The 26993-nt window shown below is 39.0% G+C and overlaps 1 protein-coding gene across 1 annotated transcript in view; it reads left to right on the plus strand.

Annotated features, from left to right (window-relative positions):
• Window positions 1-26971, plus strand: part of NOL10 (nucleolar protein 10) — a gene marked incomplete at its 3' end in the record, with an annotated part of 52101 nt that extends 25130 nt beyond the window's left edge. The window contains exons 13-19 of the mRNA XM_009874363.1: window positions 15235-15361; window positions 16966-17045; window positions 17221-17319; window positions 17948-18034; window positions 19792-19965; window positions 20363-20610; window positions 26869-26971. Coding sequence (XP_009872665.1) covers window positions 15235-15361; window positions 16966-17045; window positions 17221-17319; window positions 17948-18034; window positions 19792-19965; window positions 20363-20610; window positions 26869-26971 — 918 coding nt within the window. The remainder of the gene's footprint in view (window positions 1-15234; window positions 15362-16965; window positions 17046-17220; window positions 17320-17947; window positions 18035-19791; window positions 19966-20362; window positions 20611-26868) is intronic.
• Between the last annotated feature and the right edge of the window lie 22 nt (window positions 26972-26993).

Here is a 26993-nt window from a genome sequence, read left to right on the forward strand (position 1 = left end):
ATTTTCTGTTTGTTTGTTTACTTTGAGTTAGATGTGAAAACTACTTAAAATGTATCCTCTGTTTTTGAAATGTTGACAAGAACTGGGTTATAATTATTAAATTCCACAACAGAATAAATGCCTGGGGGCAATGCTGCTACTGTAAAAGACAGTTTTGTTTCAGCTCTTGTGTGAATAGAACCCGTTTGGTTGCCCTAGCCCCTCATTGCGTTGGAGTGCTAGTATTTACTGTCTATAAGGAATTAGCTATAAGGAATTAGAATCATAGTAGAACGGCTTGAGTTGGAAGGGACCTTAAAGACCATCTAGTTCTGACACCCCTGCCATGGGCAGGGACACCTCACACTAAACCAAGTTGCTCAAAGCCCCGTCCCGCCTGGCTTTGAGCACTGCCAGGGATGAGGCACCCACCACTTCCCTGGGCAACCTGTTCTGGTGCTTCACCACCCTCGTAGTAAAGAGCTTCTTCCAAATGTCTAATATAAATCTACCCTGCTCTAGTTTAAAACCATCACCTCTTGTCCTGTCACGACATGCCCTTGTAAACAGCCCCTCCCCAGCTCTCCTGTAGCCCCCTTCAGGTACTGGAAGGCCGCTGTGTCTCCCCAGAGTGTTCTCCAGGCTGAACAACCCTGCGGGAGACGTGCTCCAGCCTTCTGATCATCTTTGTGGCCCTCCTGGATTTTACGGTCATTGTCAAGCAGGACGGTTAAAATCTCAAATGTATGGGTGCTGTGCTCTGTCTAGTTTACAACATAAAAATTAAAAAAAAAAAAAAATTCTTCGGTGAAGAAATGCACAAAAGTTGGAATCTTGCAGAACAGGAGTGCTTATGTACAGGGATGGGCGCAGACAAACGCAGCACCTTCTGTCCTTCATTGAAGTTGGCCAGACAGTGCAGGAGTGTGCCCATGCTAACATCCCCTGCCTCTCCGCAGGTTTTATTAGCACGGGCACAGCGCAGTGCTAACACAGCTCCGCAGCTTGGGAACTGCAGCTGGCTCGTGTCCGGCCGGCTTGGAGTACGGTCTGACTGAGCTCATGTCTGACTGAATTATGTGTGTACATGTGCCCATTCTCTCCATTGTTAATGCCAAAGCTAAATTTCCATTGCAGAACCAAAAAAAATGACTCTCTTGAAGTTCAGGATTATAAAAGAGTTGACTGGGTATCATAATATTGTCTGAAAATGAAATGGCATCAGCATTTCCTGCAGAATTTTCAACGAGATAGGGATGACATTTGAGACGAGGAATGCCTGAGAGATGTATGTGTTTCTTAACACAGAAAAATTTAAAAATAGTCACCGCATGTGTTTCTTTTGTGTGTGAAGCTGTTGGTAGAGGGAAAAGAAGGTAATTTTTGGTTTACTAGAGAGGACAGGCAGGTTTGCTTTTAAATAGTAAGAAAATGCCTTATGTAGGAAGACAGTGCAGACAGTGAGTAAAAGCCAAATTGAATCTGACCGTTAAAATGAAGTGTTTGTTTTACATAGGTAACATCTTGAGTGGCTTAGCTTAGAGACTTTGTTTTTGTTTTATTTTGTTGAGCTTTAATGAGGGCAAGTGCCTCTGACTGGAATTGGGCCATTTGCCAGTAGTTTAATAGTTAACTTGCAGTTTATGCAAACATTTGGAACCTACTTCTTGCCAGCTGGCTTCCTGGTATATCACTTTGATGTTTGCCTCAGGAAGGTTGAAATGAAAGTTGTGTGTGCCTTGGGATACTTTTTAGACTACTGACTCAGAAACGTAAGTTGAATCAATAGCGCAACCGGGTCTGGGCCAAAGAAATGAAGAGAGGAGGAAACTCCACCAACGCAAGGTGGTCCACTGGCCTGGGATCTAGAAGTTTACTTGGGGCTCCATGAATATAATGTTCTCTTTTCAGGTTGTGCAGAAAACCCCTTACACGTTATCTCCAGCATATACTCTAGGTGGAAAGGAAGAGGGGCTTAGGTGTTATTTATTTTGAGTGCTTACTATTGGTTACACGAACATGTCTGATCTTAGCACAGACATTTCAAATCAGTCCCGTCTCCTTTATTGGGCTTGAAATTCTGAGCTGCATATACATACTGAAACTGAAACTTGCTCTGTTCATTAGGCTGTTAGAAGAAGAGAGCAATTAAGCGTGTAATTAATTGAGTGTAATATTCAGTGTTCTGGATTTTTTTGCTTTCCTGCAGTCTTGGCAGAAAACTCCCTGTTGAGGCTAGAAGCAATGTACTTTTGGTGTAGAGAAGATATTAAGCTCTTTAAGAAAAAATAAATCCTGGAGCATCTCTGGCTTCTTTTCAGGTGGTTTTGGAAAATCATTTGATATCCTAGCACTGTTCTAGTTCAGGGTTTTTGGAGTTATAAACTGGAAATGTTTCAAGGGCAAATATTTCTTGCCTGCTCAATGATTCAGTTTCTCCAAGAATATCTTCTTATGGGTCTGGTCTCTTTATTGCTAGAAATATTTATGAATTTTGTCCTCTTCAAATTGTGTGGCTTTTCAGCAAAACCAGCCGTTCCTGGTACTTCTTTCCTTAGGTACATGCTATTTTATTCTGTTTGTCCTTTTTATAGGCGCTCTGCTTGCCTGGTTTAGTTGCTCTTTAACATCATCTTTTTGTTATAACTATACCTCAAAAAGACTCATTCTCAGAAATAATATTTTTCCTTAAATTTAGGAAAAAAAAATTAGAAAAACTGTAGGAAAAGATGGGTGTGGTTTTTGGGGTTTTTTTTAGTAATTAATCCTGAAATAACATAATCACAGATTAAGGCACCAAATTCTACTGACTTGTATGTTTTTATTCCAGGTACTGGATATTTGGTGAAAAAAAAAATCCATAGAACAAACTTGCACTGAAGGAAATATAAGCCAAGGCAGATTTTTAGTTTTTTTTCTGTATGTTAGTTCACCCTCTTATTTTTATTTTGGTACTAGTTTGGAACGATTCTGGATTGTAAATTAAGGATGAATGTGCTTTGGTTTGATTGTAGGCTTCCAGGTTAGCTGCTTCTAAACCTAATTGTGACTGAATTGATCAAAAAGAGTTCTGTTCAGTTCACTCACAGACAGAAAAAGCATTTATCTGGAATAGGTTAGTATTTTCTGTCAGCCTGGTGGCACAGTGCTCTCATTAGTTCCGTACAAGGGGTTATCATCATCATCAGATATCCATCCTTACAGGCTGTCATTTTTCACCTTAAAAGTTGTGGAAGGTTTCTTGTGCGTGGTGTTCTCGATGCCTCTGTGGTCATAGCCTTTGGGAACAGTTTTATCACTCTGAGACTTACTTTCTCATCCTTTCTTTATTTTTGAGATCTACTAATTGTCTTTTCTTCTCTCTTTTGGGTCTATATATGGTGGGGATACAATTAGAGAAAAACACAGATCCATCCTTTGTACTTTGTGCCCTTAAGACTGATGTTCTGTATCGTCAGCTGTCATTCAAACAGTTTGTGAGTGCTGTTAGAGTTCTAGCAAGATCTTCTGAACTGATTCTTGGCTTCTGCATGGTTGTGAAGCAAATGATGCAATTCTTTTAATATTTGTGGCTGAGATTTTGACACTAATAGATTAGGGCTAGAGTGTGAGGTTTTGATTTCTTTTAGGATGTTTTCCTGTCTTCTCATTGACGGTATTAGGTCATTCTGGATTAATGCTGCCTCAACTCTCTTAAAGATCGTATGATGAGGCCGTGTATTTTACCTCCTTGTTCATACAGCCCTTAACTGAAGAAGTTTTAGGTAGAGTGAAAAGCCGCCGGGAAACTGAATTATGCTAAGGTTTCTGCCTTGAAACAATATGTGCTGTAGAAAAATGTTTCATTCTCTGAGAAAAAAAAAAAAACATTGTGAAGTGAAAATCCAGTGTTTTTGACATAGAATGGGAAATGTTGGTCTTAACCTTAGTTGCTCATTTTGAGAACTGCGAAATGACTGGAAAGCAGGGTAGCTGCAAAGTAGCCTGTTACAATCCTGCTTTGGGGCTGCCAGGTGTTTAAAAAAAACCCCAAAAAACAAAAACAAAAAACTTAAACATTATTAAAAGGCTACTTAAGCGCACCTTTGGCCTTTAAGCGAATTCTGAGTTTCGGTATATCAGTCTTTTTAGAACTTTATTTTCCAGCAGTCTAATCCTTCACACAGAACATTGTGCAATATGGAAAGAGTATCTGGTGAATGATACATTACCTATCTCACAGTATTTACAAGCACAGGAAAAAAAGTTGTTTATCTTTACAAACAGAAACATGAGCTTCCTACTTTTAACCTAAACACTTTCAAACTGAAAAGTAACACGCTGGGCTTATTCCCAACAACGGATATCCTCCGTTTCCCATGCACTGACTGTGAGACACTGTACCTCTTATCACGCATACATAGAAGGAAAACATCAACATGTGATAATCAGGAAACAATTTCTTATCTTCGTGTAAAACTTGTTTGGTGCTGATGATAGAGGAGTTTGACATCATGTATAGATTATGAAGGTGTATGATCTCTGCTTACTGCTGTTGTGGGTGATAGTATGATAGGCAGTACTTTTAAATTTATTTATTTTTTAATAGATAGTAGCATGCTGACTGTTAAGTCCATACTTCCTTGTAGTTTACATCATACCCTTCATAGAGCAAAGGAGAAAACTCATAAAAGCAGAAGTTTTACTCAATTATACCAGGTAATTGCATTGCCAGCTGAGAGACCCACGTATTTTTAGTGTTGTGATTGTTTCTTAAGCACTCGGTAGTATGAGACCCTCTGTTCTTTAGTTCCTGTTTTAAGAAAATACGTTTTGAGAAAGGACCATACTCCCCTTTTTAAGTGGTAGAAAATTTAAGCCTTGAGTATCTGAAAGGTATTTTTTTATTTCTTAAGTTGCACTTAGAATCATAGAATCATAGAGTTGTATCAGCTGGAAGATACCTTGAAGATTGAGTCCAGCCTTGTTTCTTCTTTTCACCTCATTTCTGAAAATTTAGAGATGCGGTTGCTCAGCTTTAGTCAGTGAAGGGAGAAGCAGTCAAATGAAAAGATGTACTTGCTGGAAGGAAGTTTTGTGCTATACTGTGGTCTTTTGGCACATTGTTATTTACAAATAGGAATCAGTGTCTTTAGCTTGTGGATCAAAAAACACAAAGCATGTGAAAATTTTCTCTGTGTGATAGTTTCAAGTAAGTATTTTGTTATATTTGAAAGCAGAGGCACATGACTCTTGTGGCTTATCTGTGCTGTACTCATGAATGAACCAGATGTGTTGTGAATTATGACTGCTTTAGACAAAAATAGTAACAAAGTTGTGAGGATTTAAGATTTCTGTCATACAAATGAGAGATAAAACCATCAAATGTGTGAAAGCTTTGAAATAGATATTTGAAAGATGCTTCCTACTAAAAGAAAACTATTTTGGAAGTTCCATAAAATTTCTTCTCTTTAGCATTATGCTCCTTAAAGAGTGAGTTGTTATCTTAATTATCTGTCTGATGGAGTTGCACATTCCCAACAGGTAGTTGCCTTTCCTTCCCGTTGTGTTGTCTGGCAGTAGTTATATAAACTCATGCCGAGGTCTTTCTCCTGGATTTGCAAAGAGCAGTTAAGCTGCCATGGTAGCGAGGTAGTAGCTCACATGTTCCTAGATCTCCAGTAGTTTGTCAGTTATGTAAGGTTACAGCTGTTACTTTTATATCTGTAGCATCCCTTAAATTTCCCTAAAATGTAGGTTGTGCTCTGAACTCTGGGACAATAAGTTTTGTTTTCATGACTGTAAAGATATTTATGCTTTAACATGCTTTGGCATCTGGCTCATACTGCCATACTGCTCATACTGTTGTTCCTGGCCTCTTAAAAGCACAAGAAGCAAGTACCCACACAGTCTGATGGTTGGGAATTTTCCCATCCCATCAGAGAAACTGGGATGGGGACTTGCTGGGATTTTGCATAAATGGCTTGTTCTTGGTTCTTTTTACTAGTTAATTTAGATTGCAATCAGAAGCTATTATATACATATTAAAATCAAGACACATGCTAGTTTCATCTCTGTTAGTAGTGGGGGTTTTGTCCATTGGTGGCCCATGCTTTTAATGTTGCACAAAATGCTGTTATGTTTTGAGAAACAGGTTTCTGTCTGTGTTGGAACAGGCAGAAGCTATACAGAAGTTCTCTTCTTTTATGAGAAAAAAGGCCAAAGCAGTTTTGAAGCTGCTCGCTTGCCATTGCCTTGTCTGTCCCTCCTGCAATTACAGTTGTAAATGCAAAGGGAGAGCTTTGTGAGGGATTTGTTCTTTGAAGAGTGCCATGATAAGGTGGGTTATTAGTTTTTTTTTTTACTTTTTTGGTTAAACTTCATGTAAAATGTGGAGGTGTTTTGCTGTTTGTACTGGTTCAGTGACACAGAGTCACTGAACAGTAAATTGACTTTGTGAAGGATCTGACAAATATGAGAACCCATGCAAAGGAACCAATGACACAGCCAGGTGTGGCGAGGAATGAGAGGTGTGGATGGCCAAAGTAAAATGCAGTTGCTGCCTTTTATTGTCATCTGCACCTCTTTTTTTTTTTCTTGCATAAAGAAACAGACCATCCGCAGATGTTCACAGGCAAATAAATTCCTGTGAAGTGAGTCTTAACTGAGCTTATTGCACAGTATTTAAGTAACTTACCCAAGTGCCTCAATTATTACAGCACATATGCTATAGAAGCTGCTGTAGAATAAGAAGAGACTTGGGAACTTTTTCGTTAAGTACCAGCTGATATTTATGGGAAAGTGTGTGAAGCAAGTTATGTTTTTAATGCCTGCTTTGAGAAGCCATTCTCTTCCTAAGCTCTTGGGCTTAATTTGATTAGTTGACCTAATGTGAAAATGGTGGGTTCTTGTACTTCAAGATTCTCTCTATTTTTCTGACCTCAAATTGTCTCGGCTCCAATTGTCTGAAGGTCTAAAATGTGTAGGGAGTCTGATAAAGAGATCCATAGCTGTAGTGATGAGTGTTTATGTTTCATGTGTGTCAGTGGGTCAGAACGCAATAGGGACGTTGGTGAAAGCATCAGACTCCTTACTGGAATGCTGTGGCTGGTAAATTACAGATGACTTGTGAGAAGTATCCCTTTTTCTTCTCGTCTGTGAGGACGAGAGCAATCCTGCTAACCTTTTTCGCAGTTTTAAGCAGTAAATTTTTATGCTGAAAAATAAATTTGCAGTTGGAGGGTATATTTTTTCCACAACATTATGAGCAACAAGACTGTTGCCTCCTTTGAAAGATGATGGCTTCACAAAGGAGAAACTCACAGCGAGAGTAGACATGTGACTAGTTAACTGACTGCAGTACCTGTCAGATCAGCGAATATGAGATTTTTTTAAAAAAACAACGCTATAAAGCCAAACTTCTTAGGATTAGAAAAAGAAGTACTTGCTATTTAATAACTACTAGGGCAGAAAGATTTAGTATCTCATTTGTAGAAGATGTGTGCAAATTCCTGCAGTGGTGTGGGGTTTTTTTGTTTAACACTGGGAAGATCTTAAAAGTGTTTCCTTTAACATACTCTCTAAGGAGTCAAACCTCCAAATTGTTGATTTGGCAGCTTTCATAGTGTAGTGAAAGGTAGGAAAACCAACCTCTCTGATTAATGAATCTGCCAAAAATATCTGCATGTGGTAGAGTTGGGATGCAAGAAAGAGCCAGTTCGTTGTATAGTTCAGTGAAATTTATGATTGTGTGGGATTAAAACCAAATGCAATCCAGTTGTCAGTAGCATGCCGAAAAAGAAAAATACACCATTCAATCTCTCTTGGTCATAGCTGTACTGCAGTGAGCTACTTGATGGCCATAAAGCATCAGATCTACACCATGTAATGTAGGATGAATGAATGCATGAAATTAGGAAAAATAAACATATATGAGAGGTTTGTTTGGAGTTTATTCCCAAACTTCATTTAATTTAGAGAACTGAAATGGAGTAACTCGGAAGATTAACAAGGCGCAGTCGGAACTGACTGTAGACTGGTCAAGAGGAGAAAGTAGATTAGAAAGCAATGGCAGAATAAAATTCAAAATAGCAAACTGCCCCATGTTGGTTGCTAAGGGAAGGACTGTATATGGAAATGTAGTAGATAGAAACACAAGCAAATGTGATCCTGAAGCTCATTTTTAGCATGAGCTCATGTCCTAGGATCTCTGAAGCTCTAGGGCTGAGTATGACTGAAGCCCAGAGCACAGAAGCAAGAATGGAGAGCTGCAGCTTTACGTGTCTACAGGCGAGAAATAACCCATCTGGTTTTTGAGAGTTACCCATTGCAGTTCGTTTAACCTTGACTGTTAACGACGTGCACCAAGGTGTTCTTTCTTCTCTTGCCTTTTCGATGCATATAGATGGATGTTTTTCAAAGTATTACATATTGAGACCTAATTCTTAAAATTAGAGAACAAAACATTGAAAACAGTACTCTTAAAATGAATGATAATTAATTACTCATGTAATTGCATTAATTAAACTTGGCTATGCAATTAGGGAGCTAATTATGTTTAAAACGCAATTGCACATTTCAATCACTGCCCACACCCTGGGGATCACCCATTTTTCTTTTCCTTATTATAGACCTTCTGTAATCTACTTCTCCTGTTAAATGGTGTCATTGAAGAGGAGAAAATGCATGCATACATGTGTGTTTGCTTTCTCCAGCTAATCTGTCCTGTTTAAAGTTTAAAATGCTTTTTATTTTGCCATTTTTTTAAAAAAAAACCCAAACACACCAATATCAAGATTTTATTATTGTTATTTGTCTCCTCCAAAGAATTGGTTTTTGCACTTGAAGTCATTGAGTCGTACATATAAAATATATTTAGTTTAAAGAAATTAGAAAAGAATCTCTCTTTGTTAAGGTGCTTTAAGTTTGGATTTTTTTTTTTACCGGGAACAGAGGAATGGAGGAGCTTCCTTGGCTCATGGAGTCCAGTCCCATGTTATCATAGGCGGTCAGACTGTATAATATTTTCCATGAATATGCCAAGTTTCATGTGAAAATTAGTCATGTTTCTTCCTCATTATCTCCATTAGAAGGCTGTTCAAGAGTGATGCTTAGCAAACTTATCCAATTTACAGTGTCACTCTGATAACTTTGCATCTGTTCATTTTTGTGCGAGCATCACTGTTTTGGACTCACCCTGCCCCTTTCACTCTACTTGCTACACTTGCGTTTGCATACCCTGAGCATTATTGCCTGGAGTTGTACCAGCTGTCTCACAGAATCACAGAATCATCCAGGTTGGAAAAGACCCTTGGGATCATCGAGTCCAACCATTAACCCTACTTGCAAGTTCACCCCTAGACCACGTCACCGAACACCACATCCAAGCGATGCTTAAACACATCCAGGGATGGCGACTCAACCACCTCCCTGGGCAGCCTGTTCCAATATCCCACAACTCTTTCCGTGAAGAACTTCTTCCTAGTGTCTAGTCTAAACCTACCTTGTTTAAGCTTGAAGCCATTCCCTCTAGTTCTGTCACTAATTACCCGAGAAAAGAGACCAGCACCAACCTCTCCACGCTGTCCTTTCAGGTAGTTGTAGAGAGTGGTGAGGTCTCCACTGAGTCGTTATTCCTGTCCTATTCCTAGCCTAAAACAATGGCTTTGTTACGACTATTTTATTGTCTTGCGATCAGTTGGTATAATTTTGTTCTATCCTGTTCTTTACGGCTGGTACTGATTGGCTCTACATTTCATCCAATTCCTAGCATCTTAGTTTTCAAGGTAGGGTTTTATCTGAGAGATTTTGACCCTTCTTGTGTGACAGCTTGTAATCAGCAGAACTTTTTGTAATACTTTTTTTTGCTCTTCCTGTTTTCTAGTATTACTATAGCATGGAATGGCATGATGTGGCATTACAGTGTTAAATTTTTGTGAAGCTGTGAAATTTCTGTGAAACTGGATGTTGCTGTCCTGTATGGCCTCAGCAGCTCATACTTCCGCTTTCCAAAGCTTCTGGAAGTGTTTTGTTGAATGATGTCTATATACATTCAGCTAGTCTAGGGGGAATTCAAGCAGCGTAAACTCTGTAAATTCTAGTTAATTACTTCCAAATATGATTTATGCTGTCCCTGAATGTTTTGCATATATTTGATTGCTAAAATACATCAGTGAAGCTTCTGTTAGTTGGGTCTTTGTATATTTTGACATCTTATTTACTGTTGAAGAGTTTATTTCTGCCTTGTATGAAATCTGACAGGGACTTACTATTTAAAATCCTGAAAACTAGATCTTGGAAGCTGTTTTGGCTCCCTGAGCAACTGATCAGTTCACTCAAGTAGAGCTGGCCCCTGAAATCTTCAAACAGACACTTAACAACATTGTCTGTATGTGCATTCAAAGTAGTTTATTTTCAATCTTGTGACATCTGACTCTGGAAGCTTCTACACATCCTGGGCTTCTTTTAAGTTGTTGAGCATGTTTAACACTAGTTAGGATTAGACCCAATTTTTCTGTGGCTCTGAGGGCTCTGTGGAGCTGGCTGTCAAATTGCTGAGTGGCACTGAAAAGTGTTCAAGTGCTGTATGGTGTTCCAGATTGAAGATAAGGAACATCTGTTGTGGGTTGAGAATAATGCCTAGTCTGTCCTAGGGTTCATTAATTTAGGGGGAATTACAGACCGATGGCAGGATGGTATTTTCTACAGACATGCTTAGGAATTAGGCATGGCTGTAAGTACAAGGCATTGCAGAGCTGTACCATGTAAGATTTGTAGTGCTCCAAGTCTACTAAAGTTAAACATCTTGTGAAATAGAGTACAAAGAACTGTGCTTATTTGAAGTTATTTTACAGTATTTAAGAAGCTTTTTTTCTGTCAAGATTTTTCTTTTCCTTTTCTTCAAGTTTGGCCTTGCACTTCTCATCTCCCCTCAGCTGCATGCTAGATCACTCATCGTATTTTGTGTTTTCTGTGTCTAAAGTTAAGAAGAAAAAAAAAGACATTCCAATGTGTGCTAACAAAAATGTGACGTTAGATGGCATGATACTAATAATTATGAAGTCCACATTTCTACTTCATGTGGCTTGTCTCGTGGGAGACGGGAAAGGCAATGGAGAGGTGTCTGGATTGCTCGGGTGTCGCAGCGGGCAGCCCCCTGGGCTCCTCCGTGGGGAGGAGAGGACCACGCTCTGTGGCTGTGCCTCGGATCCTGCTCCTTCCTCTACAGGCAAAAATATTTTCAAAGGCAAACTTCTTGACTTTCACTAGCAATTGATGGAAATTGTCTCATGAAGTGGTTATCCTGCCGAGAATAGAGTAATAATGAAAATAGCAAAAATATTGGTTTGATCACTGTTGGTGATGATGTCTGGTTTTCCTGTCCTAAGAAACATTTGAGTAAAAGCCAAGCATAGATGTGCACTCATTTAATAGTGATTTTACCATTAGCTGTGTCTAAAACCTGTGGAGAAATCTATTTGTTAACTTATAAATATTGTAAAAATGAGATCTGTCTGTTTAGTTGCATGAAATTAAATTCCTCAGTAATATTTTCTTATTCTTACTGTGAACTCTGGGGCATTTTTCTTCCTTAGGTGTGGCAGAACTGTATGTTCCCCATCTAAATTGCTAACTATATTAATTAGACTACCCAAACTCCAGCTTCGTGGCTGTTTTGCTGGTTTTGATGGAGACTGCCCACCAGGCTGAGGTGGTGGCAGGAGCTGTGAAGGGGTCCTGGGGGGTCCCACCTGTGCTGCTGCATGCCTGCTCTATGGGAACTCTTGGTTGATAGTGAATGACTGGGGAGCATTAAACTCCGCAGTTAAAACGCAGTGGCCATTAGTTCTGGGCAGGATTAATTACTGTTGCAAGAAATATGTTTTTGTCATTGTGGCTGCTATTGTTTGCCTCTTCTTAAATTTCTTCCTAAGCTTTAAAAAATGTTCCCTTTTAATATACAAAGCAAAGGTCCTAAGGTGTCCTAGACTAGATAGGCAAGTGGTTTCAGTAGGGTGGGAGAGAGGGAAATAATGCAGTGAAACATACACAGACATCTCTGTGGGGTTCTGCTTTTTGTCAGTTTACATGTGAAATTTGAATAATGGTTGGATTCTCTATTTTTTCCTGGTATTCTGCCACTGCTTTTTCCCACTAGTTATCTCATTTCCCCCTCTTTGTTTTCTATGATCTGATTGTCCAGCTCCACAGATTATAACAAATAATCAAGTCTTTTGGCTTTATGTGTTTCATGGCATAGATTATATAGATTATATGCAATGAAAGGTTTTATTCTCAGTATCAGATTTTGAGTACAGGAGTACTTGGAACATTGAATGGAGCTACAGTTTAAAAGCAGATAAAACTATTTTCTGTTAATTGTGAGACTTCTGTACTAGTTATTCATTAAGAGTTCTACACCAGTCAAGATCCCATTGGAGGATTACCCTAACTGGTTGGAGTGGCTTAAGTTCTGATGAGTAACGTGCACTTTGTAAGGCTTGAGCAGGTAGTGTTGTAGACGTGGAAGCGATGAAAAAAGATTTATTGACGTGATAGAGATCTTTAAATGATGTGTCAGCAAGATGGAATGAAGGGGAAATTTTTATTGAATGGGAATGGATGCGAGTCAAGGACCAGACATGGGAATTTGGGTAATTCATTAAGTAGGCAAAGTCTGTCCTGTTAGTGATATCTTAGGTTTTACTTGGAAGCTGTTACTAATTGGACTAAAATAAGCATCGCTGTAAAAAAAGTGCAATTTTTCATTTGACATGTTATGGTTCTCAGCTAGGGCTGAAATTTTATGAGGATAAATCATACTTGATAGAGAGACAATAGTGCCCTAAAGTACAATATTATTGTCTGGAGTGTTACAGTCTAGAATATTAGTAGAGTATTAGGTTCTAGAACACAATTTTGCAATTCTTGTTTATCGTTGTCTACAAAAGAAGACTTCTGAATGAGTAGTAACACACTTTTTTGTAAATGAACAGTATTTTCTCATACTATTACCACATTATTTGTTAAAACAAACTATATGTATTTTTTAATATGAAATCACTTCTGCTTGTTTCCATAATCAAGTAGGATCTTAAAATGTTGTTGAATCACAACCGTTCCTGTGGCTGTGTTGACTACAGAGGTTTTAATGTGAATTTTTAGCAAACAAATTGGAAGCCTCGTTAAAGGTCCCACCCTAGGAGTTAACGGGCCGCTTGATGTTCTAAAGTATCAGCTGATTTGCTCTAGAGAGAAAAATGTAGTGTTGGGTTTTTCCACTCAGCTAACTCACCTACTAAAATAATAGTACTGGAACAGTTGAGTATGGCTGCATCCATCTGGGAAGGGAGGAATTTTAATCAGAACAGCGGGAGGGAAGAGTGAAGGGAGCTAATCGTTAACTTGGGAAATTGGGGGAAGCTTAAATGGAAAAGTATGTTGATAGTGCAACATTATATTGTGCAAATAAATCCTTTGCCTCATGATGGAAATATGCACTTATAAAAATATTTTTTATTATCAGTTCATACAGTCTGGGTTTATCCTTGAATAAAAATCTGCAAGATACCTGTGGTGTTTTAATTAAAATAAATAGGGCAGAATAGGATTTAAGATGATTGCATAGTGTACGTAATGAGTTCAAGATCCAACAGGGCTTTACAGAAGTTGCCATCTACAGCCATTAGTTCATAATTTAATCTATAATATTTTATTCTGAGCTTGAGTTTCAGTTCATTTTGTTTGCGCTCACAGGGCCTGGACGTGCAGGATAACCAGGGTCATCGGCCCAGCTGGCACAGGTGTGTGAAAGGCCAACCTGATCTCTTTCTGTGTCCAGGCTGCCCGCCTAGGGGATTAGGGGACGGCTTGGATGTTGTCTACCTGGACTTTAGTAAAGCCTTAAACAGCTAGAGAAGCTGGCGGCTCATGGCTTAGGCAGGTGTACTCTTCTCTGGGTTAAAAAACGGTGGGATGGCCGGGCCTAGAAGGTGGTGGTGAGCAGAATTAAATCCAACTGGCAGCTGGTCACAAGTGGTGTTCTCCAGGGCTCATTTTTGGGACCAGTCTTGTTTAATATCTTTATCGGTGATCTGGATGAGGGGATTGAGTGCACCCTCAGTAAGTTCACAGATGACACCAAATTGAGCAGGAGTATTGATCTCCTGGAGGGTGGGGAGGCTCTGCAGAGGGATCTGGACAGGCTGGATCAGTGGACTGAGGCCAGTGGGATGAGATCCAGCAAGGCCAGGTGCCGAGTCCTGCACTTGGGTCACAACAACCCCAGCAGCGCTACAGGCTTGGGGAGGAGTGGCTGGAGAGCTGCCAGGCAGAGAGGGACCTGGGAATGTTGAGGGACAGCCGGCTGAACATGAGCCAGCAGTGTGCCCAGGTGGCTGAGAAGGCCAGCGGCATCCTGACCTGTATCAGGAATGGTGTGGCCAGCAGGACCAGGGAAGGGATTGTCCTCAGCACTGGTGAGGCCACAGCTTGAGTACTGGGTTCAGTTTTGGGTGCCGTAGTGTAACACAGACATCAAGGTGCTGCAGCGGGTCCAGAGAAGGACAACAAAGCTGGTGAAAGTCTGGAGAGCAAGTCTTATGGGAGTAGCTGAGGGAGCTGGGATTGTTCAGTCTGGAGAAGGGGAGACTGAGGGGAGACCTTATCACTCTCTACAGCTCCCTGAAAAGAGATTGTAGTGAGGTGGGTGTTGGTCTCTTCTCCCATGTTACAAGTGATGAGAGGAAATGGGCTTAAGTTGAGCCATAGGAAGTTTACATTAGATACTTGGAAGAGTTTCTTTACTGAAAGAGTGGTGAAGCATTGGAACAGGCTGCCCAGGGAAGTGGTAGAGTCGCCATCCCTGGAGGTGTTAAAAAACGTGTGGCTGCAACACTTCAGGACATGGTTTAGTAGTCATCGGAGTGTTGAGTTGATGATTGAACTTGATGATCTTAGGAGATATTTTCCAACCATAGTGATTGTATGATTTTAATAAATAATCAGACCAGGACAACTTGAAACGGTTAAACTTGACGCCTCTAGATTGTTGATCTCAGATGACCTAAATTAAAATAATGCTTATGTAACCTATAGTGCTCCTCATTGGTAATGCAAGCAATACCTGTGTGTTCTCTGACTGCTATTGCTCTTGAAGTCTGTTGGATCTCAAAGGGATTGGTTTGTTATTACATTATAGCATATTATCCGAGAGCCTGACTGTAGTAGTTTTTCTGTAAGAATATACAATGTTGTAACTTTCTGTAATATCAACAGGTTTTAGGACCTGCCCCAAAATGGTGTTCCTTCTTGGACAACTTGACTGAAGAACTGGAAGAGAATCCAGAGAGCACGGTTTATGATGATTACAAATTTGTTACCAGAAATGACCTTGAAAATTTAGGTAAAACGATTGAATATCCTCCTTAGCTGTCTTCTTTGTTCAGTTTTTCATCATTTACACAAGCTTTGTAATTCTGATGAGACATGTGAGGACTGTTAGAAATTCGCTGGCAGTAGTTTCCTTCAGTCTTCTTAGTTATTAATATACCAGAGTGATGGCTTTATGTTTTTTGGTTCCCAGCTAGTGCAGCACTAGATATTTGTGTTTCTTAGATATTTATCCCAAAAAGGTGATTGTTACTTGCTGATTTAATATGTCTAGGAATCTGTTGTGTGTGTGCTTTCAGACACTGAATGGAAGGCACAGGAAGAGAGGTTGGTTTAGTTTTCAAAGTGTTTTCAAGGGGCTCAAATAATATGTTGGAACTCACAGCAAAACCTGCCAAAGGCTACCCTTTTTGAATGTAGTAATTTCTAGAAAATACAGATTACTCTGGGGTTAATAGAAACAACAGTTTCAAGGAATTGAAATGCTGAAAATTATAGCGCAGAAAAGGTAAGTGTGCTTCTCGCAAGGCAGTTAAACCTTTTCCTGTCTGATACATGTTTTGATTGCAATGTCTTGCTCCTGTTGAACTTAATTCATTTACCTATGACTATGGAGTTGGGTTTGACCTGGCAAGAGGCTGTATGAGGAGGAGGTCATCCAAAACACCTGCATGTTCAGCATTAAGAGTTCTAATGTGGATGGTCTGAATGTAGCCCGCAGACCCCCAACTGTAAGAGAGTAAGGCAGTGTAGTGGCATCTGCACAGACACTTGACTGGGAGTAGTTATTGTGCTTTAAATTTCAAATTAAATCCCCCATAAATGCAAGCTTTCCAATGAAGAACTGGCTTAAGAGCTATTTCTTTGTGTTACTAGCTATTAGCTGGGGTACTCTAATTTTGGAATATTAAGGAAGTTTGTTTCCTGGAAACAGTTAAAAAGAGACAACTTTGCTTTTAGATGCACAGTGGTTTGTCACTGGTTTTGCCATTTAGTTTGTTAATTCTTAATTTCTAAAGATTTGGGGTCTGTAGAGGATATTTTGCTATTAAAAGCTTTTCCTTTTCCCAGTCTTGGAATTTTGTGAAGATACATTTAAAGAAAATAAGAGCACTGGCAAGTATTTTCATTCTCACTTAGGTTAGGGCCTAGGGTGACAGTTTTATGACTCGATGTGGTAGTGTATTTTTTCAACATGTTGATTCTTCAAAGATAGTGACCCAAGGCAAAACTCTTTAATTAAAAACATCTCTATACCACACTAAAAAAGTGATTGTCAAACATCTCTGGACTTTCAAAAAGATCCTCTTGAATTTTTCTTTGTAAACTTTTATGGAGCGTTGTGCATGTGGATATTTTTAAAAGTATACAGTGACATGTATTAGGACAAGAGAAAATGATATTGTTGCTCTGAAGAAGCTCAAATTTCTTTCTGGCCAAAGTGATTTCTTTTTTTCTGCGGTTTTACTTGGTCTTGATGTAATGGACATGTTAGATTGATGTGCTGCATTGGCAGTGCTTGTTTGTCTTGAACTGGGTAAGTGAAGTGGCTAGCTTGGAATAGGAGTTCTTTTATATATGAAAGCTCTTTGAAATCCTCTGTAATTTTTTTCCCAGGCCTTGCTCATCTCATTGGATCATCATTGCTCAGAGCATATATGCATGGCTTTTTCATGGACATAAGACTTTATCACAAGGTATATAAGGCTGATTCTTATCAATTTTTCCTTTTCCCAATAAAATATGTTGTGTTTTTGTTGTGAATGGGGAGTTTTGCGGTTGTTTCTGTTGTGGGATTATTTTTGTTTTCCAAATAACGGACTGTGTCCTGTATTAATGGTATTTTCTTTCTACTTACTTCTGCTAAGAAAGGCAAAAATGATGGCCAACCCCTTTGCCTATGAAGAATACAGAAGAGAGAAAATAAGGCAGAAGATAGAAGAAACACGTGCACAACGAGTTCAGCTAAAGGTAAATCCTCTAAACATTGCATATACCTCTGGGAAAGCTATTCATAAAGAGCAATAGGTTCTTAAGTGTATCTCAGAGATGTAATGACATAGGATTTTGCTTATCATCAGAGACAAAAAATAATTTGTAGAATTTTTTGAACGGGGCCATAAAATTCCCATGTGTATGACTCCCACAGATGAGAGAGCTGATACCAAACTATAGAAGAGCAGCTCTCATCACATTTGCTACTTGAGGAGATAAACCACTGACAAAACTTGCAGTTTATATTTCTCTCATTAAACTGAATTACTTTAGCCATTCAAACATAATATTCTGGAAAGAGACATATAAAAATAGTATTGTGTTTATAACTAGTGGCTTTCTAGATTGAATTTGCTCAACATATGAGGAGAGATTGCTTTTAAAATACTAAAGTTGATGCATTACAAAGGAAAAAAAGATAAAGAAGTTCTGTTTAAATTTGCTCCATGTGCTGGTATGTAGAAATATTTAGAACTGGTCTTTTCAGCAAGAGTTAGAAGAATGAATAATAATTCTCTCTTCACCACACCTATGAATGTAAAGCATGTAGGGTTTTGCATGTGTAAGAGAGTAATTTGCTGATTAATTGCTTTCCTCTCTTTAGAAACTTCCAAAAGTCAATAAAGAGCTTGCACTCAAACTGATGGAAGAAGAAGAAGAGCAAGAGGTTACTAGGAAAAGAAAACAGAAGGTGAGCTTTTGTTTTGAAGAATTCTCTAACTGGGAGCACAGAAAAAGTCATGCTTATAGTGTTGATTTTTTAAATTATTTTTTGTTTGCTTGTTTTTGTTATCCGTCCCAAACAGCTTCAAAATTCCATTGTTTCTATTTCTCCTAAGTAACTTAGGCTGGTAGGGGTGGCTTTAAGGTGGACTTTACTGTAGCTGCAGCACCAAAAAGGCTACGTAATAACTTAAAACATCAAATGATTAAATACTTACTGGGAAGGTGATATGGGCTTCATATAACTCCACACACTAGCTAAATCTGGTCAGTACCAAAGTTGTTTGAAAAAGACCCCGTTGTTTGCATTTGTTGGTATATTGGTGGTAGATGTTATCTGTGAAACTAAAGATACAATTGCCTTTGTGTTCACAATTAATTACGTTTTATAAAATAGCCAGGGTGGTTTGGTTTTATGCAACAGAAATTCTTCCCGATGTAGAAAATAATAATTTTTTAGCCTATGTGAAGTCTGAAGGAAAAAACAAGTTTATATTTAATGTGTGTGTGGCGGAAGCGTTCTGTGGGTAGCACTTCATAGGTGTTCGTTTTCGCACAGGAATGTAACATTCATGAAAGGCAGGCAGTAGCTTCATGCAGCACCTAGTGAAATCCTCTGTGTTACACTTAGTAGGAGGCATAAAAAAATAAGCAGTGGTAAAACCTTAAATGCAGATTGTCTAGGCCGGTGTTACAGTGGAAGTACAAGTTCAATAAATAGGGGCTGGTTTGTCTAGGACTACATAGGGATTGTGTTACTAAGTAGACTAGAAAGAGCGTACATAAAAATGCATGTTGTGATTATTTTTATGACATGATGTTAAAGTCTTCTGAAAAGCAGTTTATTTTAGGCTTTGTGATTTAATTTTTGGCTGTATGACTGAAACTTGTGCATTTGCAACAGTTTCTGTGTTTGAAATTTCCACTTGTCATTTTCTGGGTGTTTGGGTTTTTTTGCTTCTTAGGTAACAATGGAAATTTAATGCTGGAGTGGGATAAATGTGCTGGTATAAGTTATAAAAGCTATGTATTCAATGATTTTAAAATGACAATCTATGAAGTGTTCTAAATTTAACAGTAGCATAACTTTGAGTTAATTTTATTTTGATGTGAATGAAATTGCCTCTTTCATTCTCTCCCCAAGAGCAGTGCGGTGATATAAGATATACAGAAGCCCTTACTCTTACGTGTTTACAGTAAAACAGTAGTAGCATTGCATAAAGACATGTTTACCCTGATAATTCGTTGTACATGTTGTAGAATCGTCCCTGTCAGGCAGGGTATTTGCCTTGGAGGTACTGCTGATTAGTCAATAGATACCAACACGTCTGCAGACAAGCTGGCTGGCTGTATGAGAAACATGAATTCAGAAATCTTAGTAAGGGTGTTTTTAAGGTGTCTGTAGTAATGCCCTGGTTTGAGCTAAACAGAACCAATTCTGTTCAGTGATTTTACTTTTCAGCCCTAGCCCTTGACAAACGTGCATTACAAAAACCTTGTCTTGTTTACAGGTAGATTAGAATGTTTTTTGTTTTTTTTTTTTACTTTCACATAGACTAAACAAATAATAAACACAAAACTTGATTTTATCAGACTTGGGAGGATAAAGCAACTGGCATTTCACATGCTGCTTTTGAATTTTGCTTGATTAAAAAGCTGTTCCTTACTTTACCAACGTCCCATTTCAGAATATTATAACTCATTCATGCTTTGCTTCTTTTTCAGAATGTGCCCAACCTTCTCAAAGATGATCGTTTCAAGGTCATGTTTGAGAATCCAGATTTCCAGGTGGATGAGCAGAGTGAAGAATTTAGGCTACTTAACCCACTTGTTTCTAAAATAAGCGAGAAAAGAAAGAGAAAACTAAAGATCTTGGAGGAGCTGGAAGCACGAGAACAGGTAAAATATTTTATTATTTGGATTAGGAAAAAATCCATGGTGTTTTTCCTTTGTTTCAAGCATTCTGATTTTTCACTCTAGGAAGAAGGGAAGATGGATGCAATGCAAGAACATCTTATCAGCTACAGTAATTAAGTGTAATTTATAGTGTTATCCCAGTTCTTAGATGTGGACAATATTGTGTCTACATGAATATAGGTTTGAAAAAATTAAGATATGTAGGTGGAAACGATTTTATAATGTATCTTCTGCTCCAATTGCTACTCCTGCTTTTCTTCAAATTTTAGTTCTCTTCAACTGTGTCTGTGTAAAAGCTGTCACGTACTCTTAATTGCATGAGTGGTTTGAAAAGAAAATTAGTTGATGATTTCTTATTTTATACTATTTTTGTCTGCAGGAAGAGGAGGAAGAACCAGAAGGAAAAGCAAGTGATGCAGAAAGTTCTGAGAGTTCAGATGATGAAAAAGGCTGGGTTGAAGAGGTCAGGAAACAGCGCAAGCTTCTACGCCAAGAGGAAAAAGTAAAGCGGCAGGAAAGGTTCAAGGAGGATCAGCAAACATTACTGAAACCTCAGTTTTTTGAGATTAAAGAAGGAGAGGAATTCAGAAGCTTCAAAGACTCTGCCAAAAAACAGAAATTAATGAAGTAAGACTAATGTTCCTATTTTAGTAGCTGGGGATGGATGATTCTCAAGTATTTCTCTACGGAGCAGGCCAGTGGCATGTTGGCTTGGAAACTCTCACTAGTAAAGCCACATCTGGCGATTCAGAGATAGGACTTGACGAGACATAGCCATTAAAAGCTTTGTTTTTTAGTTACACAAATATGATGTTTAAAGTATGGCAGAGAGACAACACAAATGAAATGAGCGAGCTGTTAATGTTCTGAGCCAGATTTGAGGATCCGTTACTCTCTGGTGAACTGCTGCTCCCACAAATAACAACACTGATCTCTGCAAGACTGGTTATATTTCTCCACCAGCGTCAGTGTGAGGCTGACAGACTGGGTGTTTTCCATCTGACCCTCTAAAAGTATGTAGAATGCTGTATGATTAGAAACTATTTTGGGGGTAGGATCAAGGGGTAGAAGAAAAATCATTTTGCCTGGAAGTTTTTATGGCACGCAGAAACTTTCAAAAAACAGGCAGTCCTTAGATTGTGATTTATTTTTTTTCTTTTTGCAATACAAAAAACCCCAGATTTATTTTTTTTTAAACTTGGATTTCCTTAAATTGGTGATCAGCTGAAGTAATTTGGTACTATATAAAGAGCACTTTAAACTAGAGCACTTGACTTTGAGGTGCTTAATGCTTGCAAATTTCACGAATGTTTTTTTCAGAGGTAAGTTGAGCCCTTTGGAAGATGAGATTTAATAGAATTCTGTTATTTAGAGCACAGACACTATTATTAAAACCTTGAAAGACAAGAGCTTCAAAGTTCTTGCAGCACACTGGGCACAGAGCAGAATTTGGACTAATGTTGGAAACAGATTGCTGGGCTAGGTGGGTCTTGTAATAGCCATTATCTTTTCACCTGGGATGAAAAGATACAGTAAAAAAAAGGAAATGAATAATATATATAATAGAGCTGTTTATGGCACTAGTGACCGACTGTACGACCTAGTTGTTTTATTATGGGAATTTTCTGGGGATATGTAAAGAATGTTTAGTAAAAATTCAGCCTCTCCCCTTAAATGTGCAAGTTTTTAACTGGAATTATCATCTAAAATGGTCTTTAAGTATTACTGAGGCAGTGTGTGACTTCTGTGTTGTATCTGTAAGACCTCTTTACGTAAGAGTATTAGTTTTTGTAAATTGAGATTTATAGCAGTTCTGCAGAACTGGTTCCTGTGATTTCCTTTAGCTATTTTTTATCAGCCAGTGTTTTCACACCGGGATTTTTGTTCTCTATATTGAATATTGAATTCCAGCGAGACTTGGACAGGCTAGAGAGTTGGGCAGGGAAAATTTAATGAAATATAACAAGGGAAAGTGTAGGGTCTTGCATCTGGGTAGGAACAACCCCAGGTTCCAGTTGGGGAGTGACTTATTAGAGAGCAGTGGAGGGGAAAGGGACCTGGGGGTTCCAGTGGACAGCAGGATGACCATGAGCCAGCAATGTGCCCTCGTGGCCAAGAAGGCCAATGGCATCCTGGGTTGTGTTAGAAGCGGGGTAGCTAGTAGGTCACGAGAGGTTCTCCTTCCTCTCTACTCTGCCCTGGTGAGGCCACATCTGGAATATTGTGTCCAGTTCTGGGCCCCTCAGTTTAAGAAGGATAAGGAACTGCTGGAGAGAGTCCAGTGTAGAGCAACCAAGATGGTGAAGGGAGTGGAACATCTCCCTGATGAGGAAAGGCTGAGGGAGCTGGGTCTCTTTAGTTTGGAGATGAGGAGACTGAGGGGTGACCTCATGAATGTTTATAAATATGTAAGAGGTGCGTGTCACGAGGATGGGGCAAGGCTCTTCTCGGTGACAACCAATGGTAGGACGAGGGGTAATGGGTTTAAACTGGGACACAAGAGGTTCCACCTAAATTTGAGAAGAAACTTCTTCTCAGTAAGGGTAACAGAGCCCTGGCACAGGCTGCCCAGGAAGGTGGTGGAGTCTCCTTCTCTGGAGACATTCAAAACCCGCCTGGATTCCTTCCTGTGTAACATCGTCTAGGTGTTCCTGCTCCGGCGGGGGGATTGGACTAGATTATCTTTCAAGGTCCCTTCCAGTCCCTAACACTCTGGGATTCTGTGATTCAGCCAGTCATTCTGAACTCTTAACTTCCCTGGATTTCTCCATCAGTTTTCTTCTGATTATTTTTGTTTTCTTCTAGAAGATGAAGCAACTTCTTATTTATGTCAGTTTTTTTTTCTTTGTCAGGATAAAATCCGCTCTGGATGCTGACAGAGCATTGTAAGTTGAGGACATATTTTATATTGTGCGTAGATTTATAGTCACATTAGCAAGTGACTTGAAAGGAGCCTGAGACACTGGTCAAACTACACTATATTCTCATTGCCATTGAAATATTTCCCTAAAAGGCTAAATGACGGCAGCCTGCTCACATACTGTTCTTTTATACAACTGCTGACCTCTAAAGGAAGTTCTCAGGGACATTCAGAAGCATTAAGGTTTCATTTTGTTCAAAACATGGAAGGAAGGCTTAAATGTGAACAAGAAAACTGAAAGTTAAGTAAATAACCCAAGAGTTATAAGGAAGAGAAACATTCAGAAAAAATGGGAACAGCGTGGCCCAGGACAAGGTAAATTCTTTCATCTGGTGTGCAAAGGGAGAAAAATCATTGCTTCAGCCTGGGAAAAATGAAATCAAATACTACAGACCTGTCAGTGGATGGAGGCATATCAGTGATGACATGAACCATGGAATGACTTAAAACACAACTTTTTGGGAAAAGAGAATCCCTTAAGATTTGCTGCTAATCCTCTGCAGAATAATTTTCAACATGTGGTGCATAATTAGGGTGGCTTACGTTAGATACCCTCTGGGTGGCACAAAGTGGGATGTAATATTAAATATTGAGAGGGGGCCGGTTAGCTCACTCGGTTGGAGTGTGGTGCTGATAACACCAAGATCACGGGTTCAATCCCTGCTCCGTCCCCATGTGTTGCCTGATCTAGTTGAGAGGTATCCCTGCCCATGACAGGGAGGTTGGATTAAATGATCTCTAAGGTCCCTTCCAGCCTTGGCCATTCTATGATTAAAAAAAAACAAGGAGGGAGTACTGAGGGTAGAATAGAATACCCCTGAAAATGGATGTGACAGCATTACATCTTTTATGGGTTTTTTTTAATTGCTGTGAGAGAATTGTCTTCCCATGCTTATTTTTTTTGTCTAAGCAGTTAGCTATATACTCACTGTCAGTGAGTAAGAGCTAACATTTGTGCTTATCCAAGCACTGCTCTTAGTATATAGTCTGATATTCCTCAAATTCATAGAAGAAATTTAAAAAAACTTAACAGCTGGTACATTTCTTATAACATATAGCTGATATGATTCTGTAATCATAATGATTTACTCTGTGCTGTGAGCTAACTTGTTTGGTCAAGAAGCATTTTTACGTATTAGAATTTTATTAAGAAAATATGTTTTCTGCTGGCTTTATTCAGTGATAAGTAGTCAGCATAAAAATAATTAATTCAAGTAATGTACTGAAAATTGGAAAGACTGTAGTGGCATGTACAATCTGGTGAGGCTGGCATGTTTGTCTTTGATTTGATTTATCCAAGTTATGGAATGATGGTCTGTGACCAATATAATTAAGCACCTTAATACCTTCACTATGCATTTAATGGTTAGGTGTACTTTTTTTCTCTAATCGTATAATGTTCTACCTGAGGAAACAGTTTATGACTTATATAAAACTGGGTGTTTCTTTTGACATGTTCCTGACTCAGCATGGCTTCCAGCCTGAATTCTAAAGTAGTGGTGTGTACTATAAATTTCTTCATAGACCAACAGTCTACACATTTCTTTGTGCAGGAAAGCTGCAAAATTTACTCCGTTGTAAAAAACACCTTGTCTGAAATCCGTCTACATTTCACTTCCTCCTATTGGACTCTTATGCTTACACATGAAAACCTTCTCTTACTGTAGTAACTCTTCCTTAAGTAGTAACTTAAAAGGAATCCATGAAAGGAAAGACTTTTTATCAGTGTGCTGAGAGCTCTTTTGGTTTTCTTGATGTCCCCTTAGAAGGTTTACTACTGAAGTTAGAGCATGTGAAAATTAAAAACTACAGTAGTCATACTTTATGGAGAGTGACAGTCAATGTATATGACTTCAAAGGTGACCAAGAGAATCAACAAAAGCATAGTTGACATTCCTAGGTGTTGCTGAAGTAAAGCAGCAGGAAAAGTCCTGAAAACTTCTCTTTATACTGAGGAAAAAAGAAGTGCCCGGGCAATTTTATCTGTTTGTTTGTTTTCTACTGTAAAGCAGGGGAAGTTGCTTTTAATAACACTGTTGATGTATCCCTTGAATCAATTTGTTGAGGATGATTTAAAAAAACCCAAACAAACACCAAACCAAACCCAAAAACAACCCGGCTGTTGTATTTGTGTATCAGTGTGTGCAGCTCACTACATTTGAGGTCTGCACATTTTCAGATAAATACAGCCATACCTGCAATTATTCAGTAAAATTGCAACCCCAAAGCACTTTGCTAATATCTTCTCATTTTAATGTTTCTCCTGACTGAAGCAGTATCTAGGCAGTCATGCTAAATAATTGCTGGGTAGTAGCCATATTTCTCCAGTCTGCTTTCAAAGGAGAGAAAAATGGGACTTCACTTGAATGTAGAAATCCCACCACAATGTCAGTGACTGATCTTCTGCCACAGTTGGCTCTAAGGCTTAGCTTGTCTTCCTGATTCACACACATGGAACAAGTTTTTACATGTGCTCAATGAAAAATATACTACAGAAAAAAAATACAATCAAAGTACCTAGTCATGAGAAATAAAGTAATTCTTGACAGTAATTTTTCATTGTTAATCTGAAAAGTCTTTGTTGCATAAAATGGTTCATTAACCAAAATTCAGTGGACTTCAGAGACTTCACGCCTAGGCCACAGTCCATGAGCCCTTCATCCATAGTAAATGCCATTGACTTTGGTGGCTGCTGGTCGTCTGTATTTTTTATGATGACTTATTTTCCACTTTAAAATTTGTACAAGAAATGGTCTCTTGGTCCTCCTCAGAGAGCTCTAATAAGGCACTAAGTAGCAGCACCTCAAACTGCAGAAACTAATTCCATTTACACTTGGGTGAGCGTTTCCTGAGCACGTTGCAGAGGGAGCTCGTCTGGTCGTATAAGCCACGTTGTCGTCTCAGGTGACGCTGCCTTCTTGTAGGACCCGTCTTCTAGAAGGACGAGCCACGTTGGGGCTCACGGGTGCCTTCAGGGAGGCCAGCGCTGCCCCTGCCCACCTGCCACAGCCCTGTGCTGCCGGGCTGTGTTTCCACTCCTTAGCTGTTCAGTTACAACCCAATTAACTGAAGTCCGCAAAGGAGATGTTAAATATCAGCTTGCAGCCTGGGGCATGTCCACAGCTCTTGCCTTTGTAGAGGCGTTAACTTTCAGCAGAGGTGAAAGCAATATCAGTTTTGGACCCAACAGCTACCTCCTCCTCCCCTGAAACGCTGAGCTCTGTGCATGAGGGAGAGGCTCCGCACTAGCTCGCTGAGAGAAACTGAACTGATTGGCACCGTGTGCTTAAAGGCGAACACTCATGTGGAGATCCTCTCCGGGGTCAGGGCCGGTCCTACTTCTCACATTCACTTGTTTGCATCATTCTTTTATTTTGAAAACTGTTTGTATTAGACTGTTGCGGGCGCAGTGTCCAAACAGTCAGTTGGGTTTGGATTACGTAGTTTGTGTCTATCGGTGAAGTGATTCATTCGGTAGTGAGTTCATTCTGATGTGCAGTCAAGATGATTTCCTTCCCTCAAAAGTGTTTACAGCTCAGAAATTATAACATTTCAAGAAAACTGGATATATCTAGCCTTATTGTTGGTTGGTTTTCTATTTGTTGTTTTTTTTTAATTTGTGCATGTATCTATTATTGAAGCTGAATATTTCTGACTTTTGCTGACATTTCATAGAAAACTATAGCAATAGAAGGGTGTGGTTTCTTTCTCAACTAGGGTTATGTTGTGTTTTTAGCAGAAAAAACACTGAACTTTATACAAATTTTAAAAGTGTTTCTACTGAAAGCAATATCTGGAGGGAATTATTTGAACTTGTCTTTTCTGTTTACTGGATGTTTAATTTTTTTAGAGTTGTGGCATTTCAGGGTTTTGGAGAAATTGAGATTAGTTTTGACTGCATTATAAGTCTTTATTATAGTAAAAAGATAGCAATAACAGGGACTAACGTTAATTGTTCTTTGCAGGAAAACTCTTGGAGATCGTCTAAAGCTTGAAGAAAAACTTGGCACGCTCGATGTGTCTGATACCACAGTAGGCAGCAAACAGGCAACATTCAAATTAAAGAAGGTGAGCTATATATATATATATA

Source organism: Apaloderma vittatum, unplaced genomic scaffold (assembly GCF_000703405.1).
Source record: "Apaloderma vittatum isolate BGI_N311 unplaced genomic scaffold, ASM70340v1 scaffold13800, whole genome shotgun sequence".
Classification (NCBI taxonomy): Eukaryota; Metazoa; Chordata; class Aves; order Trogoniformes; family Trogonidae; genus Apaloderma; species Apaloderma vittatum.